Source organism: Procambarus clarkii, chromosome 68 (assembly GCF_040958095.1).
Source record: "Procambarus clarkii isolate CNS0578487 chromosome 68, FALCON_Pclarkii_2.0, whole genome shotgun sequence".
NCBI lineage: Eukaryota > Metazoa > Arthropoda > Malacostraca > Decapoda > Cambaridae > Procambarus > Procambarus clarkii.
In genome coordinates, this window is record NC_091217.1 from 11,836,413 (window position 1) to 11,857,065 (window position 20,653).

At 40.3% G+C, this 20,653-nt stretch overlaps 1 protein-coding gene across 1 annotated transcript in view; it reads right to left on the reverse strand.

Moving 5' to 3' along the window:
- Positions 1 to 20,653, reverse strand: part of LOC123774805 (peptidyl-prolyl cis-trans isomerase NIMA-interacting 4) — a 36,953-nt gene that overhangs the window by 12,238 nt on the left and 4,062 nt on the right. Inside the window, exon 2 of the mRNA XM_045769427.2 lies at positions 10,090 to 10,209. Coding sequence (XP_045625383.1) covers positions 10,090 to 10,209 — 120 coding nt within the window. The remainder of the gene's footprint in view (positions 1 to 10,089; positions 10,210 to 20,653) is intronic.

Consider the following 20,653-nt stretch of genomic DNA (forward strand, 5'->3'; position numbering starts at 1 on the left):
AATATTAATAAATGCCATGTTATGGAATGTGGAATAGGAGAACATAGACCCCACACAACCTATATATTATGTGAGAAATCTTTAAAGAATTCTGATAAAGAAAGAGATCTAGGGGTGGTTCTAGATAGAAAACTATCACCTGAGGACCACATAAAGAATATTGTGCGAGGAGCCTATGCCACGTTTTCTAACTTCAGAATTGCTTTTAAATACATGGATGGCGATATACTAAAGAAATTGTTCATGACTTTTGTTAGGCCAAAGCTAGAATATGCAGCAGTTGTGTGGTGCCCATATTTTAAGAAGCACATCAACAAACTGGAAAAGGTGCAAAGACATGCTACTAAGTGGCTCCCAGAACTGAAGGGCAAGAGCTATGAGGAGAGGTTAGAGGCATTAAATATGCCAAAACTAGAAGACAGAAGAAAAAGAGGTGATATGATCACTACATACAAAATAGTAACAGGAATTGATAAAATCGATAGGGAAGATTTCTTGAGACCTGGAACGTTAAGAACAAGAGGTCATAGATATAAACTAGCTAAACACAGATGCCGAAGAAATATAAGAAAATTCACTTTCGCAAACAGAGTGGTAGACGGTTGGAACATGTTAGGGGAGAAGGTGGTGGAGGCCAAGACCGTCAGTAGTTTCAAAGCGTTATATGACAAAGAGTGCTGGGAAGACGGGACACCACGAGCGTAGCTCTCATCCTGTAACTACACTAAGGTAATTACATTTTACTGATTTTGTACACTCACGAGTAACTTTTGCCGAATTTAGGCTTTGCTGTGGGGAATCATGCCGGGCTTTTGGACATTATACTGTATGCATATACACCTGTAGGCAATTCTATTGCAAACACAATGATACCAAAAAGAACAACGTAGCACGAGAATTAAGGTGACAAAACTGAAACGAGTACACATTTAAGTCTTGCCACACGCTCGCCCACACTGCCAGGAACATGACGTCAAAGTCTGCGGCACGCGCGCTCCACGGGAGATAAGTTAAATTCGTCTACATACTTAATTTGAAACTAAAATTTTCTATTTTTAAAATCAATTTTTGTTTTTTCCCTGTTCATCCTATGATATTGAACCATTATTAAAAGTTTGTGCATTTACCATGTAGATTATGCACAAAAAGTTTGAGTGTGTTTGAGGAAGGTTGAGAAATTATACTTCTGGCCCTTTAACCCTTAAGTTGCGCAAACATCACATGAAGTGAGACATTTAGCTTGGTTTTTAAAATTTGCTGAAATTCTTTCAAATGTTTTGGACATAAGCTACTAGGCAAATAATCCAACTTTGTCTAAATTCATAACATGAAAAACAAGATAATAAAAAATAATTATAAAATTGAATATTGAAAACTTCAGATTTTGAAATCAACTGCAAAAATGTAAAATATCACCAATTGGTGTTATTATGCTCTCAGAATAGCATATGATCTTCATTTTCATATACATACATGTATTTAGAATATAGGTTTTCAGTATACTTAATAGTTTACTGTAAAAAAAATTCATCGATGTGGCATTTGAATTATGTGCAAATTTAGACAACAAATTTATAGCTCCAAACATTTAGGATTTATGAAAAATAAATTCTATAGGAATTGCAGAACAGACAGCTGTGCACACTATGTATAAAAATGGTGAGAATCGGTCAGAAACTATATTTTTAGATGCTGAAGTAAGTTGAAACTCTAGTTATAGATACAATTGAAGTAAGTTATCAATAATGAATAAGGCTGTTCTAATTCATGTATTTACTTGTACTTTATGTTTTAATAAACATTGTTTGGCATTCGAATTCGAATGTGAAAATTGTAGGTCTATATATGTTGAAATGAAGTCTAGAAAAAATACCCCCCCCCCAAAAAAAAAAATTAAGGGATAATTATAATAATTATAATGATTCAGGGGATATATTTAAGGTATATTTTATATTATTGATAAAGCCCTAATCTGGTCCCCAATCATCGAAACAACCTAAGGACACAAGGAAAATATAAGTTTGAAATCTGTGAAAAAATCTGGCAAAAAAAAAATTCTAAGTCCCAAGTTCTGCGAGTTGTGACTGATTTATTTGTTGACCAATTTAATTCTGTCTACACATAATTAGGGACAGGACAGGTATGCATTCTCCAGGATGTAAGGGGCTACAACAAAATCAGATAATAAACAAAGGAGGAACAAAACTGAAAACCTAAAAAAAAAATCCCATAAAAAATATTTTTGGGACATCGATGAAAGTAACTGATATTAACATTGCACAATGTATTTATATGATTATAACAAAATAGAGTATAATAACATACTCATTATTATTATTTGTGTTATTATGTATTACTCACCAATGCTATACAGACACCAGCTGCATATCCACTTTGTGGATACTTCTTACTACTATTCTTCTACTTTGTGCATCAGACAGGTGCTTGCATCTTCTAGTGTGTAATTACCTAAGTGTAGTTACAGGATGAGAGCTACGCTCGTGGTGTCCCGTCTTCCCAGCACTCTTTGTCATATAACGCTTTGAAACTACTGACGGTCTTGGCCTCCACCACCTTCTCACTTAACTTGTTCCAACCGTCTACCACTCTATTTGCGAAGGTGAATTTTCTTATATTTCTTCGGCATCTGTGTTTAGCTAGTTTAAATCTATGACCTCTTGTTCTTGAAATTCCAGGTCTCAGGAAGTCTTCCCTGTCGATTTTATCAATTCCTGTAACTATTTTGTATGTAGTGATCATATCACCTCTTTTTCTTCTGTCTTCTAGTTTTGGCATATTTAATGCTTCTAACCTCTCCTCGTAGCTCTTGCCCTTCAGTTCTGGGAGCCACTTAGTAGCATGTCTTTGCACCTTTTCCAGTTTGTTGATGTGCTTCTTAAGATATGAGCACCACACAACAGCTGCATATTCTAGCTTTGGCCTAACAAAAGTCATGAACAATTTCTTTAGTATATCGCCATCCATGTATTTAAATGCAATTCTGAAGTTAGAAAGCATAGCATAGGCTCCTTGCACAATATTCTTTATGTGGTCCTCAGGTGATAGTTTTCTATCTAGAACCACTCCTAGATCTCTTTCTTTATCAGAATTCTTTAAAGATTTCTCACATAATATATAGGTTGTGTGGGGTCTATGTTCTCCTATTCCACATTCCATAACATGACATTTATTAACATTAAATTCCATTTGCCAAGTGGTGCTCCATATACTTATTTTGTCCAGGTCTTCTTGAAGGGCATGACAGTCATCTAAATTTCTTATCCTTCCTATTATCTTAGCATCATCAGCAAACATGTTCATATAATTCTGTATACCAACTGGTAGATCATTTATGTACACAATAAACATCACTGGTGCAAGAACTGAACCCTGTGGTACTCCACTTGTGACATTTCTCCATTCTGATACATTGCCTCTGATTACTGCCCTCATTTTTCTATCAGTCAGAAAATTTTTCATCCATGATAGAAGCTTACCTGTCACCCCTCCAATATTTTCCAGTTTCCAGAACAACCTCTTATGTGGAACTCTGTCGAAAGCCTTTTTTAGGTCCAGATAGATGCAGTCAACCCAACCATCTCTTTCCTGTAATATCTCTGTGGCTCGATCATAGAAACTGAGTAAATTCGATACACAGGATCTTCCAGATCGAAAACCATACTGTCTGTCTGATATTATATCATTTCTCTCTAGGTGTTCTACCCATTTAGTTTTGATTAGTTTTTCCAATACTTTCACTATTACACTTGTCAATGATACAGGTCTATAATTGAGGGGGTCTTCCCTGCTGCCACTTTTCTAGATTGGAACTATGTTAGCCTGTTTCCACCCGTCTGCTACGATTCCTGTACACAGGGATGCCTGAAAGATCAGGTGAAGTGGAATGCTGAGCTCAGATGCACATTCTCTCAGAACCCATGGTGAAACGCCATCTGGGCCAGCTGCTTTGTTCTTACCGAGCTCCTTGAGCATTTTTTCCACTTCGTCTCTAGACACCTCTATGTGTTCTATGTTGTTCTCTGGAATTCTTATTGTATCTGGTTCCCTAAAGATTTCATTTTGTACAAACACACTTTGGAACTTTTCGTTTAGTGTTTCACACATTTCCTTTTCATCTTCCGTGAATCTATTTCCCATTTTCAACCTCTGAATATTATCCTTTACCTGCAATTTGTTGTTTATGAATTTATAGAATAGACCTGGTTCTGTTTTACATTTGTCCGCAATCCCTTTTTCAAAATTTCTTTCTGCCTCTCTCCTCACTGCCGTGTAGTTGTTTCTCGCATCTTTGTATCGCTGGTATGTTTGGGGGTTCGGCCTCTTCCTGTATTGATTCCATTTTTGTGTCTTTCGGTCTCTAGCCCTCTCGCAATTTCTATTGAACCAATCCTGTTTCCTAGTTCTGCATCTCTGTTTTGGTATAAATTTTTTTGTGCCTTTATCATATATTTCACAAAACTTGCCATACATCTCATTCACTTCCTTGCCTAGCATCAAGTCTGTCCAATTATACTCACTAAAAAAATTTCTAAGGTCACCATAATGTCCTCTCCTGAAGTCTGGTTTTTCAACTGCTTCAACCTCCTTATTTTCTTCCAGCTTATAATGCATTGCATACTTTATTCCCAAAAAGTCTGTCTTTTGTCACACAAAAAGTGTGGTCTGGTCAACAGGTGCTTGCATCTCTTTATTACTGCATTATCCATCAGTTCTAGTTAATAGGAGCTGTTCTTTCAACAAAACGTTCTTCTTTTAAAAAAATCCATCTAAAAGCAATTTGTGAAAATATTCCGATGAAAGTTTCACAATGCCGAAGTCAATAATTTGGAGATTTGTTTAAAATTTTTAAGTAATTTGTACATAATTTGAATATTTTTGCGTCCCTGCCCCCCTTATGCTGAGCAGTTTAGGGGTTAACGTTCTACATTTTATAAAAAAAAAAAATATTCTAGGGGAACACTGTTTAACACCAGAGACCTCTTTCAATTGTTTGCCATAGTGTCCACACCTAATAATTCATATCATAACCCTAACCAACCCACCCCCTCAGAGTTAGCCGGACATCTGGATTAGCAGGACTTCTTACAGGAAAGTCCAAAAATGGGCATGCTCTGAATTTTTGTTCCACAAACAACAATTTGCATTTCCACACGCAATGAAGATAAATTTACATGGTTGGGAAGAATCTTTACATACAGTACTATAAATACTTTACTGCTTTCACTTTGTTGGAGTTCATCAACTTACCTTACCTACCTTGAGGTTACCTTGAGATGGTTTCGGGGATTAACGTTCCCACGGCCCAGTCCTCGATCAGGCCTCCTCGTTGCTGGACTGGTCAACCAGGCTGTTGGACATGGTGCTCGCAGCCTGATGTATGAGTCACAGCCTGGTTGATCAGGTATCCTTTGAAGGGGCTTATCAAGTTCTCTCTTGAACACAGAGGTCGGCCAGTTATACCCCTTATGTGTAGTGGAAGCGTGTTGAACAGTCTCAAGCCTCTGATGTTGATACAGTTCTCTCTCAGAGTACCTATTGCACTTCTGCTCTTCAACTGGGGGTATTCCGCACATTCTGCCATGCCTTCTGGTCTCATGTGGTGTTATTTCTGTGTGCAGGTTTGGGACCAGCCCCTCTACTATTTTCCACGTGTAAATTATTATGTATCTCTCCCGCCTACACTCAAGAGAATACAGATTTAGGCCTTTTAGTCGGTCCCAGTAGTTTAGATGCTTTACTGAATGGATTCTAGCAGTAAAGGATCTCTGCACGCTCTCCAGGTAGGCAATATTCCCAGCTTTGAAAGGGGCTGTCATTGTGCAACAGTATTCCACTCTAGAGAGCACAATTTTCTTGAAAAGTATCATCATTAGTATAGCATCTTTTAAGTGTGAAAAGTTCTTGTTATACCACCTGTTATTTTTTTTCTTGCAGTTGTAACAGCTACTTTATTGTGTTCTTTAAAAGTAAGGTCTTCCAACACGAGTACATTGCCTTTTCGTTCTATGTTATGATTTGACTGCATTTTGTAAGTGGTTTCCATTTTTATATTTTCATTTTTTCCGTAGCATATGAGCTGGAACTTATCTTCGTTAAACATATTATTTTCTGTAGCTCAAAGACCTTATTTACATCAGGTCTTTCTATGAGCTGTTTGCAATGTCCTCTATATTGTCTACTCTCATAAAAATCCTAGTGTCATCTACAAAGGAAGATACAGTACTATAGATTGTGTCCTTGTCTATGTCCGACTTGAGGATGAGAAAAAGTACTGCAGCAAGCACAGTACCCTGAGGGACCGAGCTCTTCACGGTTGATAGATCGGATTTTATTTTGTTGACTATTACACATTGGGTTCCATTAGTCAGAAAATTGTAGATCCATCTTTTGTCTTCCATGGCATCTAAGGCCATGTCATAGTGGTCTAGCAACTGTTATAGGCAAGAGTGCCCTGTTCTGAAATCATGTTGTTCAGGGTTATAGAGATGCTGGGATTCCATGCATTTTGTGATCTTACTTCTTAGCACTCTTTCAAAGATTTTTATGATGTGTGATGTTAGTGCTATTGGTCTGTAATTGTTTGCCTGTCTTATTTTCCTCCTTTATGAAGTGGTGCTATCTCTGCTGTTTTTAGTATGTCAGGGATAATGGCAGTATCTAGGCTCTGTCTCCAAAGAATGTGAAGGACATGCAATAATTTTTTTTTACAGTTCTTGATGAATATAGTGTTCCGAGAATCAGGGCCTGGTGCAGAGTGCATAGGCATACTGTCTATGGCTTTTTCATAATCCACTGGGGATAGGATGACAGCTGATATATGATTTGATGTTGGTATCACATCTATGAAAAATTCATTTGGATTATGAATCTTCATTGTGTTTAGTGGCTCACTGAAGACAGTCATTTCGATTCCTCAGTATTTCGCTCATTTCCTTGTCGTCATCTGTGAAAGTTCCCATCACCCTTTCACAGATGAAAATGAAAAGCTTGCTTGTGACTTTTTTTTCAACTTCATCGAGAACTTGCTCGATGAAAGGCTACAATATCTTATAGTTAGGACCTCATTTAACACAACACAACACTAAAATTACTGAACATGAGCTTTGTGTTCCCTTATATCACAGATGGTACTCATGCCTATACAAAATCCTTTACAACATTCACAGCAGAATGGCCATTTTCACAAAATTCAATCACTCATGGCTTATTTTGAATAGAAAGCAGAGAGTAGATGGGCAGCAAAGAGTAGGCAGATGATAGGGTGAGTGAGTGGGCATTTGGACAGGGGGGAAGCAGTGGGCAGTTAGGCAACAGAACGTGAGTCGAGAAGACACCATTAAAGAACCCATCTGCTTGCCAGAGACTGTGATAAAGATACGTAAAGAATGCTAGATGCGAAGGGCCGAGGTCAAACCAGTGAGATATGGCACCGGGCCAATCTTCTAAAAAATGCAGAACGATGGAAAAATACCCATCACTAATGCAACCTGCCTCTCCTGAACACTTCACAATTGACACCACCTGCCTTCCCGACACCACTACCACTACCTGACAACTTCCACCACTGACAACATGCCTCATGCCTACTTCCACCACTGATACCACCTGCCTCCCCTGACACTACCTGCATTCATTAACATTCATTACTAACACCATCTGCCTACCCTGCCAACAACTTCCACCACTTGCCTCTTCTGACAACTTCCAACATTGACAGTACCTGCCTTCCCTGACACCATTAACACTACTTGCCTCCCCTACCACTAACACCACATGCCTCCTGACAACTTCCACCACTTCCAACATCTGCCTCACCTGACACTACCTACCTTCAGTGACATTCACTATTAACACCACCTGCCTCCCCTGACAACAACTTCCACCACTGACACCACCCGCCTTTTATAACACCACTGTCACCACCTGCCTCTCCTGACAACTTCCACCATTGACACCACTTGCTTCCAAAGAGAATAACTTCCACCACTTGCCCCCAGACACTAAATCCCAGCTACAGTACTGGCATCACTTTCCCCCCTGACATCAATCCTCACCAGACACACACCACCTGCCCCCCCCCCACCCCTGGAACCATTTTATCATCGACCAGACCACACACTAGAAGTTGAAGGGACGATGACGTTTCGGTCCGTCCTGAACCATTCTCAAGTCGGTTGTCGTCCTGGACCATTCTCACAATCGACTTGAGAATGGTCCAGGACGGACCGAAACGTCGTCGTCCCTTCAACTTTTAGTGTGAGGTCTGGTAAACATACTTCAGCCACGTTATTATGACTCATCGCCTGCATTTTATCATCCTTCAACCACTTCTCCCTGGAAACAATGGGTAAGCAAAATAAAATGCTGTACAACTGTTTACACTTTGGTTGATAAGGTTATCAACCAAATCATCATCTTTGGTTATCATAGTTGATAACAGCCACCTCTGACAATTGGTCTCGGTGAACACTTGGACGAAAAACCCTTGCTTAACCCTTCCACTGCTTAGGGGTCCTGAGGACATTTACACCCCTGTGCGCAAGAAAAAAAAAAATTCTAAAAAATTATTTTTTCTTCTTAAAATGTTAGTGTGTGTTCCCTAAGCACGGAAAAAATAAAAAAAAATCGTAGGCGACATATTTTGGGCGCAATTGACCGAGGAAGTCTGGCAAAAAGTGGGCGTTGACAGAGCGGTCATCAGAGCCGGTCAGCGTCACCCGCGCTGACAGGTGGGAGTTGCCACAAAGATATTATCACTTAATTATTTCAATGTCTGATTGATTTTTCTTAGTTTTTTGCAGTAATATTATTCAATAGTGTGTTTTGTGATTTATATTTATATATTAAAAGTGGTGAATAATCGCTATGCTCAAAGGTATGGTGTGCATATTAGTGATTCAATTATTATGTTCATAAAACAAACAAATAGTTTTGCTGTTATTACACTCTATACACAGGTTATATATAAGTATCTGCATGTTTTGTTCACCATAAACTACTAAGTTGGTATTGAGAGTAAAAGCAATTAGGCGTGACCGCCACACTCCAGCCAGCCACTTGTTGCCACTCCCTCAACAACGCTTCACTCGCCCACTTTCTCTTCCCACCATCCCCACCATCCTGTTTTATATTTTGTTCACAATATACAGACGTTATATATAAGTATCTACATGTTTTGTTCACCACAACTGTACAACTAAGCTGATATAGTTAGTTCAGGCACTAAGAGTCGTCGCTACACACAGTCAGCTTGCGGCTCCCTCACTCATTCAAGGTCACACGCACTAAACTTTCTCCCCCAACAATATAAATATATCACAATTCACACTATTGAATAATATTACCACAAAAAACTAAGAAAAAATCAGTCAGAGACATTGAAATAATTAGGTAATAATATATTTGTGGCAACTGCCGCCCAACAGCTCGGGCGGAGTAGACCTCGTCTGGCGAAGGCTCTGTCAACATCCCTTTTTTGCCAGACTTCCCTACCCTACTGCGGCTAAAATATGCCACCTACGAATTTTTTTTTTTTTTTTCCGTGATCAGGGAACAAAAATGAACACTTTTATAAGACGAAAGAATTTTTTGGATTTTTTTTTTATTGCTCCTGTGGGTGTTGAAGCCATTTGAACCCCTCGCGGTTTGAGGGTTAATGGTTCAGGAAGGTCAGATTGCTCTGATAGCAAGGACAGGACTGACTCATTGTTGGCTTAGGAGCCTGGAGTTCCTGGTGTGACATGCTGCTGGCTTTTTTGCAATGGGAGTTTGAGCATATTTAGAATGATCTGGAATTGAGTGAATCATTTGCAGAGTTATTTGATTGTTTTGGTGCTTCATTTTCTGAAAACCTAGTACAGTAGTTGTTTACATAGCTTTGGTTACTTTTTTAATGTTTTCTCTGTGGGGGATCATAATCTCCAGCTCTGGCTGTGGTTTCCAGTAGGCAATACAGGACTTCTATGACTGATGTGACTCGTACTGGGAAAGCCTCCAGAGGGGTCTTCTAGAAAAATACACATTTTACTAAATTCCAAATATATTACATGCAGTGATATTAAATCTTACCCCATTACGAGCTTTATCTTCCGAGTACTGAGCAGCAACTTCATTAAATTTCATACCAGACTTGATTTTCTCAAGAGCTTCTAAACTTTTACTCTGCTTTTCACACAAGATATGCCGAACCTGAAAATAATGCAAAACTTTAATGTACAGTAGTAAGAAATGAAACTGAAGTAAAACGGAATCATACAATTTTTGCGATTAATTTATAATACTAGTACAGTACAGTACTGACCTGTATACAGGGGCACCTCGGTTTAAGAATTTAATCCGTTCCTGGAGACGGTTCGTAACCCAAAAATTCGTAAACCGAAGCGAATTTCCCCGTAAGAAATAATGGGAAATGTATTAATCTGTTCCTGACTTCCCAAAAACTTCACTTCAAAGTAAATTTTATACCTAATTCACCCAAATCTTCACTACAAAAGTATGTTCAAGTTATTACTTACCCTTGCTGATGACTCCTGTTGGCGTATGGAAGATGGTGAGGAAGGGGGAGGAGGAGAGGTGTTACTGTTTGGAAGGGGAGTCTCCTTCCATTATAACATCAGGCAGTGATGACTTCTCTGGGGTACACACACTGGCACGTTTTTGCCTGCATACCACTAAGACCTGCTTCTGGCTCGCAGCATGATTTTCCCATGGTTTTTCTTGAAGTTTGTTTTTTCCTTCTTTGTAACACTTGTCTGTAGTGAGACATCACATTGTCATTAATAAGATCAATGCAACGGCCTGCTAAAGCTTTATCTGGGTGATTCTTTTCAGCAAAACTTTGCAGTTCTTCCCATACTGCACACATTTTCTAAATAAACGAGGAAGGGACATCCTCTACTGCCGCCTCCTCCTCCCCTGAAGATTTGTTATTCTGTACTGCCTAGCTAGTTCAACAACATGTGTACCCTTTTCATGTTTACGAATGATCTCGTTTTTCCTAGCCAAAAATCCGAAAAGAAACTGTAAATCCTTGTAAAGAATTCAGGCGGGACAGTCACTGGGCGCGAGGCACTGGTAAACTGAGGTGCGATCGCCGTGCCACCACGCACTCGGTCGGCTGTACACGTATCAACAAACTCATATCCCGAGGTAAAATTCGTATCCCGATTCAAATTTTCCAAACAAATTGGGCTCATAACCCGAAAAGTTTGTAAACAGGGGCATTCGTAAACAGAGTTACCACTGTATATATAAGTGATACCTCTCTCTCTATTTTCAGACAGTACATTTTGTGTGCTTTGACACTGTCCCAGTTGTGCAGCAAAATTCAACAAAATCCTAGTCAACTATGTAACGTCATATAATCCAAACATTTGAGCCGCCAACTAGTGGTTTGAATATTATCCACAGTGGAACCTCAAAGAACGAATTTAATCCGTTCTGGCACCGTGATCGTCACGTCAAACGGACGTCATACAAAACTCATTTTCCCATTGACAATAATGGAAACCAAATTAATCCGTTCTACCACCAAAAATCATCAATATGATATGTGATGTTTTAAATAATGGAGCAGCCTACCTTACATGCACTGAACAAACCCTTATGACAGTTTTCTTTCTTCAAATTTGTTTAACACTTTAGTACGATCATGTTTTTCATGATCGTATGTTTTTCATGATCATGTTATGTTTTTCGTTTTTTTATAGCAAACGGTTCGTTCGGTGTTCGGCAGGTAGGCTGCTGTATGTTTCTTAAATAAAAAAAAAATAAAAAAAAGTTTAAACAATTTGAAAAACAGACAAATGCCATAAAGGTTCGTTCAGTGTTTGTCGGGTAGGCTGCTCCATTATGACAATCTTTCTTTGTTTCAAATGTGTTCCATTTGTTTTGAATTTTTCATTTATGTCTCAATAATGGAGCAGCCTACCCGACAAACAATGAACAAAACTTTATGGCATTTGTCCATTTTTCAAATGGTTTCAACTGTTTTTTTATTTTTTTTTTTTAATTTAAGAAACATGGAGCAGTCTACCTGCAGAACACCAAATGAACCTTTTTGACATTTGTTGTTTTTCACAAAATGTCATTTCCTTTTCTACAAAAAAGTCAATGCTTTGCAACATCACACCTATCACCCCTTTATATCCCAGCATCATTAGCATCTTTAAAAAAAAAAAAAAAAATTTATTTACATCGTCGGAGGCATCCGAGAATGTGCGAGAAGCAGCGTGACCCCACCATGTGGTGTTGTCGTTATTCAAACGAGCGATCGCCATATGAGACGAATTGTCGGCGATCCGGGCACTCATTACCCAAAATGCTCGCCAATTGAGGCGGTCGTCACTCGAGGTTTTACTGTATTGCAAATGGGTCTCGTAGTACAATTGGCTTTGTTCTCTATTCACAAGATGCTATGTTCTCTATGCTCAAGGAGCTCGGTAAGAACAAAGCAGCTGGCCCAGATGGCGTTTCACCATGGGTTCTGAGAGAATGTGCATCTGAGCTCAGCATTCCACTTCACCTGATCTTTCAGGCATCCCTGTGTACAGGAATCGTAGCAGACGTGTGGAAACAGGCTAACATAGTTCCAATCTAGAAAAGTGGCAGCAGGGAAGACCCCCTCAATTATAGACCTGTATCATTGACAAGTGTAATAGTGAAAGTATTGGAAAAACTAATCAAAACTAAATGGGTAGAACACCTAGAGAGAAATGATATAATATCAGACAGACAGTATGGTTTTTGATCTGGAAGATCCTGTGTATCGAATTTACTCAGTTTCTATGATCGAGCCACAGAGATATTACAGGAAAGAGATGGTTGGGTTGACTGCATCTATCTGAACCTAAAAAAGGCTTTCGACAGAGTTCCACATAAGAGGTTGTTCTGGAAACTGGAAAATATTGGAGGGGTGACAGGTAAGCTTCTATCATGGATGAAAAATTTTCTGACTGATAGAAAAATGAGGGCAGTAATCAGAGGCAATGTATCGGAATGGAGAAATGTCACAAGTGGAGTACCACAGGGTTCAGTTCTTGCACCAGTGATGTTTATTGTGTACATAAATGGTCTACCAGTTGGTATACAGAATTATGTGAACATGTTTGCTGATGATGCTAAGATAATAGGAAGGATAAGAAATTTAGATGATTGTCATGCCCTTCAAGAAGACCTGGACAAAATAAGTAGATGGAGCACCACTTGGCAAATGGAATTTAATGTTAATAAATGTCATGTTATGGAATGTGGAATAGGAGAACATAGACCCCACACAACCTATATATTATGTGAGAAATCTCTAAAGAATTCTGATAAAGAAAGAGATCTAGGGGTGGTTCTAGATAGAAAACTATCACCTGAGGACCACAAAGAATATTGTGCAAGGAACCTATGCTATGCTTTCTAACTTCAGAATTGCATTTAAATACATGGATGGCGATATACTAAAGAAATTGTTCATGACTTTTGTTAGGCCAAAGCTAGAATATGCAGCTGTTGTGTGGTGCCCATATCTTAAGAAGCACATCAACAAACTGGAAAAGGTGCAAAGACATGCTACTAAATGGCTCCCAGAACTGAAGGGTAAGAGCTACGAGGAGAGGTTAGAAGCATTAAACATGCCAAAACTAGAAGACAGAAGAAAAAGAGGTGATATGATCACTACATACAAAATAGTAACAGGAATTGATAAAATCGAAAGGGAAGATTTCCCGAGACCTGGCACTTCAAGAACAAGAGGTCATAGATTTAAACTAGGAGGCCTGGTCGACGACCGGGCCGCGGGGACACTAAGCCCCGGAAGCACCTCAAGGTAGCTAAACACAGATGCCGAAGAAATATAAGAAAATTCACCTTCGCAAATAGAGTGGTAGACGGTTGGAACAAGTTAAGTGAGAAGGTGGTGGAGGCCAAGACCGTCAGTAGTTTCAAAGCGTTATATGACAAAGAGTGCTGGGAAGACGGGACACCACGAGCGTAGCTCTCATCCTGTAACTACACTTAGGTAATTACACTTAGGTAATTACAAGTGGGGATACTAGAGTTTGAGTCCCTAGCGGGACAGAAATTGTTGGTCACATTTTTCTGTCATCTAATGCTCTTGTTCAAACTGCAGTAAATAGGTGTCCAGGAGTTAGGCAACTATCGTCTGGTTGCATTCTGGCAAGGTTAGCAGTTCAACCTTGGGGCAGACCTCGATGCAAGCCTAACGTATGCACGTACAGTACATGCTTCCTGTCTCCCGACAAAACCAATTAAAACACTATGAAGCAACTTTTTTGTAAAGAGAAAATCCCTGACACTAAATGATTTTAACTTATCTTGAAATCCATGACACAAATAAAGTTTAACGTACACATTGTTTATTCATACCTTTTCTTTATTGTTGACCAAGTTCTTTCTCTTGGTGGTTATTCATGTCTTAGTTGAAATACCATGTTAATAAATACTGTAACTGCTAGTGAAAATTTTTAGGAAGGTCAAAAGGGGAGGGGGGAGAAAGGAAAGACATTTGAAAAGAGGATCACCTCCTCTTGGGGTCAACATTGTTGACAATTAATTTTTTAATTTTGCGAGTACAATGGGGCCTCAACTTACGATGCTAATCCATTCCCAGAGATGGATCGTAAGTCGAAATATCGTAAGTCAAAGCGATTTTTCCCATAAGAAATAAAGGGAATTGAATTAATCTGTTCCCCACCCTCCAAAATATTAACATACAAATACATTTTATACTGAATACAATGTTTTTTTCTAACTACAATACAGTACCAAAGTGTCTCTTACCTTTATGGAGGGCTCTTGATGGCATATGGTGATGAGGGGGGAGGAAGAGAGTTGTTCCTGTTTGGAAGGGGAGTCCCCTTCCATTATCACATCAGGCAGTGATGTTTTCTCTGGGGTACTCTCTCCTACGTTTTGCCTGAATACCACTAGGACCTGGTTGTGGTTCAGTGCTTGTTTGTCTCACTACAAATTTGTCAAGATACATTTGTTTTTCCCTTCATTTTAACATTTGTCTGTGATGATGCATCACAGTGTCATTGAATAGGTTAAGGCAACGACCTACTGCAGCTTGATTTGGGCGAGTCGTTTCAGCAAAGGTTTGCAATTCTTCCCATGCTGCACACTTTCTTAATTGTTGAGGAAGAGACATTCTGTAATCTTGTTTCTGCTCTATGGTCATCCTTACATGGGTTTTCATATGTTGAGCCTTACCACTGACTTTCCTGGGACTCACGGCATGATATATAATAATTACTTTAATGTTCAAAATGCAAAAAATCACCACAGAAGCGGAACTTCTAATAGGCGCGATCATCACTAAGCGGGCAGCTTTAGTAAACCGAGGCAGGTCGGCCGCATGACTGGGAACCACTTGCTCGGTCGACCTGAACGTGTACCAACAAATATCGGAAGTCGACGACACTATTGGATGTCGAGTTGCATTTTTCGATGAAATTTACATCGTAACTCGAAATTATCGTAAGTAGGGGCAATCGTATGTCGAGGTGCCACTGTATATCAATAACATAGATGAGAATATTTCAAACCACAACATCAAATTTGCAGACACAAAGATATATGAAAAATTGGGAAAATAATAATGATTGGAGCCCTACATAGAGATCTACATGAACTCATCAAATGGTCAGAAGACTGGCAAATGCTTTTAAATATTGACCTTTTTAATATTGACCTTACATAACCTTGCATGTGGGGCATAACAGCCCACACCACAACTACCATATGAATAACATTCCATTACAGCAGAATGCTGAAGAAAAGAACCTATCCAACCCATGCCTTATTCAAAAGTAAAACCAAAAAGTACCTAATTTCATCATCATAGTTTCCTACCTTGTGCTTCAAACTCACACAGTAACTTGTGCTACCCACTCCCCCAATACTAGTACTTAAGACATATATCTTGACCAGTGTAATCACTGTCAATTTATATTGTACAGTACTTATATATTAACCCCTGAACTGCGCAACGCACCTGCAGTCTCGCATCTGGTTTGCACAACACGCCCCCGGGTATTTGTATTTTTCACGTTCCATTCAAAACTGGTGCGCGGTGACCCGGGTACGAAATGGATGCCTTGGGGCCCCAGTGATCGTCCACTGTCTTGAAAAAAATTCCCAGCATGCCCTGGGGAGCCTCATTTTCAAAGCAGCAACCATGTTTGACGCATCGTCTACGAGCTCCTGCTCCACGGTGACCCGTGGTCATGGAAAATGACTCTCTGAGGAGGAGATACACAACATTTTGTATGACGACGGTGCTATGGATGACGACCTAGACTGTGATCCAGAGAAAGACCTTACACAGAGGTCTGATACGAGTGAAGGAGAGACTGAGGTGGATGATGTGGCGAGCGTGTATGGTACACGCACCTCCCTCATTTGTCCCTCGGCCTGCCTCGCTGCCCTGGGTCAACACCATTATCACCACCACCACCATGTATGTCCGCAGACGCAAGTTTATTTAGTGACAGTACATACAATGAATTGTTCTCTGGCTTCAGTGACATAGGCTCCGATACGAGTAGTGTGGACGACCCAAGTACGAGCAGCGAGGGTGTTACCAGGCAGGATTTTGCTGCCTCAGCAAGATGTCGCGGCAGGTGGTAGCATGTCTCACAGCAATGGGACAATGACGACAGTGGCCCCCTCAACATCAGGTGTTCGTGGTAGGCCTACAGTACGTAAATCTGCCTCATCGCCTAACATACCTCACGCAGCTCCAGCCGCAGACGACGTAGACATGTTTTTGGTGCTCGTGGTAGTGTTGGCCGTGGTGTTGGCGCCAACACCAAACCCCCGGGTGTACTTGAGTGGGAGGATTGCGCCACATTTGTCCCTCACATACCAACGTTTGATGCTACCAATTTTTGGTGTTACACCATTATTCCCATATACCAGTGATAATATGACAGAAATGGAACATTTCAAGGCATATTTCGACAACGAATTCATGACGCATCTCGTGACTGAGACAAACAGGTTCGCTCACAGCCTCATAGACACCGGCATTTTACCTGCCTCATGCCTCACGCGATGGAAGTTCACGACAGTTGATAAAATGTACGTGTTTCTGGCATTCAACACGACGAAGAAGCACTCCAAGAAAGCTGTCGTCCAGGATTATTGGAGCAAAGACAGCCTAGTTCCATCGCCCATGTTCAACCAGTATATGTCGTGTGATAGGTTCCTCTTGATTCTCAGGTGCCTGCATTTCGAGAATAATGCAAATGAGGATAGAAACGACAGACTGTGGAAGGTACGGAAGGTGTTCAGTGGCATGAGAGAGAAGTTCAGGGATTATTTTGTACCTGGCAGAATGTGGTTATCGACAAATCGCTAGTACTGTTCAAGGGGCGACTGGCCTTCAAGCAGTACATCCCATCAAAACGGCATCGTTTTGGACTGAAGTTTTTCGTGCTGTGCGAGTGTGAGGCCGGTATGGTCTTGGACATGATTTTGTATTCTGGTACAGACGTTGACATACCAGCGCAAGATGAACACGGATTCTCCAGCAGTGTTGTAAAAACCCTGATGAAACCGTTGCTGGACAAGGGGCATATACTGTACACCAACAACTATTACACCAGCCCCTTATTGACCAGATACCTCCTTGCCCACAACACCGGCATATGTAGCACTGTGAAGGCCCACAGGAAGGAAATGCCAGTGTTCAGTATTGGTATAGCAGTAGGTGATTACCAGCTGCGCAAGTGTGACAATATGCTGTCAGTGCAGTCGAAGGACAGACGCGAGATGAATATGCTGACTATGATTCACACCGGTGCCATGTTGGACAATGGCAAAGTCCACTTTCAGACATGCTTCCCCATGTAAACCGGACTGTGTCATAGACTATAACGTGAACATGTGTCTCATTGATAAATGTGACATGATGCTTGGTGGAGTGGAGTGCATGCGCAAGTCTGAAATGGACGAAAAAGTTCTTCTTCCACCTAACAGATGTTGGTGTGTCAACATCTATTAGGTGGAAGATGATCTCTCCTCTCCTGGTAAACTCCTTCAATATGTACCTGGTGAAATCTGGCAGGAAACCATCAATACGTTCATTCAGTGCAGGTGTTGTGTCACAGCTGCTTGTAAAGTATGGCAAGGAAGGCTCCGTTTCACCGCGCAGGGTGCAAGCACAATGCCACACGCAACTCCAGACTGAGGGGTAACGAAAATTTCGGAGTACACATGCTCGAGTATATTCCAGGCACTGCATCACGGGAGAAGGGTAAACATGCATGTATAGTATGCAGGAACACTACCCACAGAGAACAAAAACAAAGATGCATCAGCACCTGGTGCGCTTAGTGCAAGGTGCCACTCTGCCCTGTTGGCCGTTTCGCTGCATATCACACATTCGCAGAGTACTGAGTGTGTTTATAGTGTGTGATACTATATAGTGTGTATATAGACTAAAAATATAAATATATTACCATGATACATTGGAAATATGTGCAGGATAAGTGAACACTTTTGTGATGTACATAACAGTGTCTACGGACAGTGCGGATGTTCTATTGCCATAATATTGTGTACGTGTTCATTATACACAGGATTGACATGTAAAAACAAAGAAAATGTATTTGGAACTGTGCGCAAAAAATGAACAAATATATATTTGCGGCAGCGCGCACATCCCGCCCCTGGCACCCTACTGGCCCCGGGAGAATACGCCACGGGTGCACGGGGAATGACCACATCACGCGCCAACTTACGGACCCCATAGCAACCAAAGTAAGTACAATTTCTACTTTCCGTTACCATACCCATACTTAAGGAAGGGTTTTTGACACTTTCAAAAATAAAAATAATTTTTTCCAGATAATTTATTTCCTGTACACTGGGGGGGGGGGGTGTCATATTTGTGTAGCGAGTAGATTATCCCAATAATATACTCCCTCCAAAAGCATTAGCCTAATGAGAGAAGCAAAGCTCTAATTAGTACTAATTATGGAATTCAAACCTTTCCATACTTCCAGTTAATATTCCTGCCAACCTTTGGAGAACGGTCAGGTGTTGCCCGAGCATATAAGCAGCAGAGCAGCGAATAATAACCAGTCTACTTTCAAGTGTGGTCTAAAACAGATACTTGCGAGATACTGTACCGACGCTCAGTGTGCTCAACTCACACCATTGCTTGCCAAAGTATCACCGGCATACTTCTGTATACTCGACAAAATATATATATTCTCTTAGTGTTTGTGTTTATTGTCACCATACTTTACGTAACAAAACCATTACATTTGGAAGCCGAGCAGTTGAAAGGTTAATAAAAAAAATTTACTCTAATGTACCTATCAAACGGATCATCTTGCCTGATCTGTTACATTAAGAACCTGCCCAAAACACTATGGTTGTTAGTAGCTTTGCAAAAATGTACAAATACAATGGGGCTTCGACTTACGATGCTAATCCTTTCCCAGAGACGGATCGTAAGTCAAAATATCATAAATCAAAGCGATTTTTCCCATAAGAAATACAGGGATTTGAATTAATCCGTTCTCCACCCTCCAAAATATTAACATACAAATACATTTTATACTGAATAATGTTTTTTCTAACTACAATACAGTACCTAAGTTTATCTTACCTTTATGGAGGGCTCTTGATGGCATATGGAAGATGGTGATGAGGGGGGAGGAGGAGAGTTATTACTGTTTGGAAGGGGAGTCCCCTTCCATTATCACATCAGGCAGTGATGTTTTCTCTGGGGTACACTCTCTCCTACATTTTGCCTGAATACCACTAGGACCTGGTTGTGGTTCAGTGCTTGTTTGTCTCACTACAAATTTGTCAAAAGACATTTGTTTTTCCCTTTGTTTTAACATTTGTCTGTAATGATGCATCACTTGAGCACCCATAATGTCCTTTTTCTTAGCCAGTATAGTGGATATCGTTGACCGAGATTTGTTGTACTGCCTAGCCAGTCCAACAACCTGCACACCATCTTCATATTTACGAATGATCTCTTGTTTCTGCTCTATGGTCATCCTTACATGGGATCTCATATGTTGAGCCTTACCACTGACTTTCCTGGGACTCATGGTGTGATATATAATAATTACTTTTATGTTCAAAATGCAAAAAATACCCACAAAAGCGAAATTTCTTATAGGCGCGATCGTCACTAAGCGAGCAGCTGTAGTAAACCGAGGCAGGTCGGCCGCGTGACCAGGAACCACGCGCTCGGTCGACCCGAACGTGTACCAACAATTATCATTAGTCAACAACAGCATCTGATGTCGAGTCGCATTTTTACATAAATCAAAATTTACATCGTAACTCGAAATTACTGTAAGTAGGGGCAATCGTAAGTCGAGGTGCCTCTGTACCAATAATATGTACTCACAAACCCACTGACCTTGTTGTAAATAAATAAATAATAAAAACCTTGGAGTCAAAATCCACCATTCACTGAAAGTTGCACAACAGGTAGGAGCAGCAGTCAAGAAAAGACAACCAAACCCTTATAATAATCAAGTGTACCTTTGACTTTAAGGAAAAGAAGGAAGTGATTCAATTGTAAAATCTCTGGTGTGCCCCCCATCTAGATTACTGTATCCAAGCGTGGAGACCATCTTCAGAAGGGCAT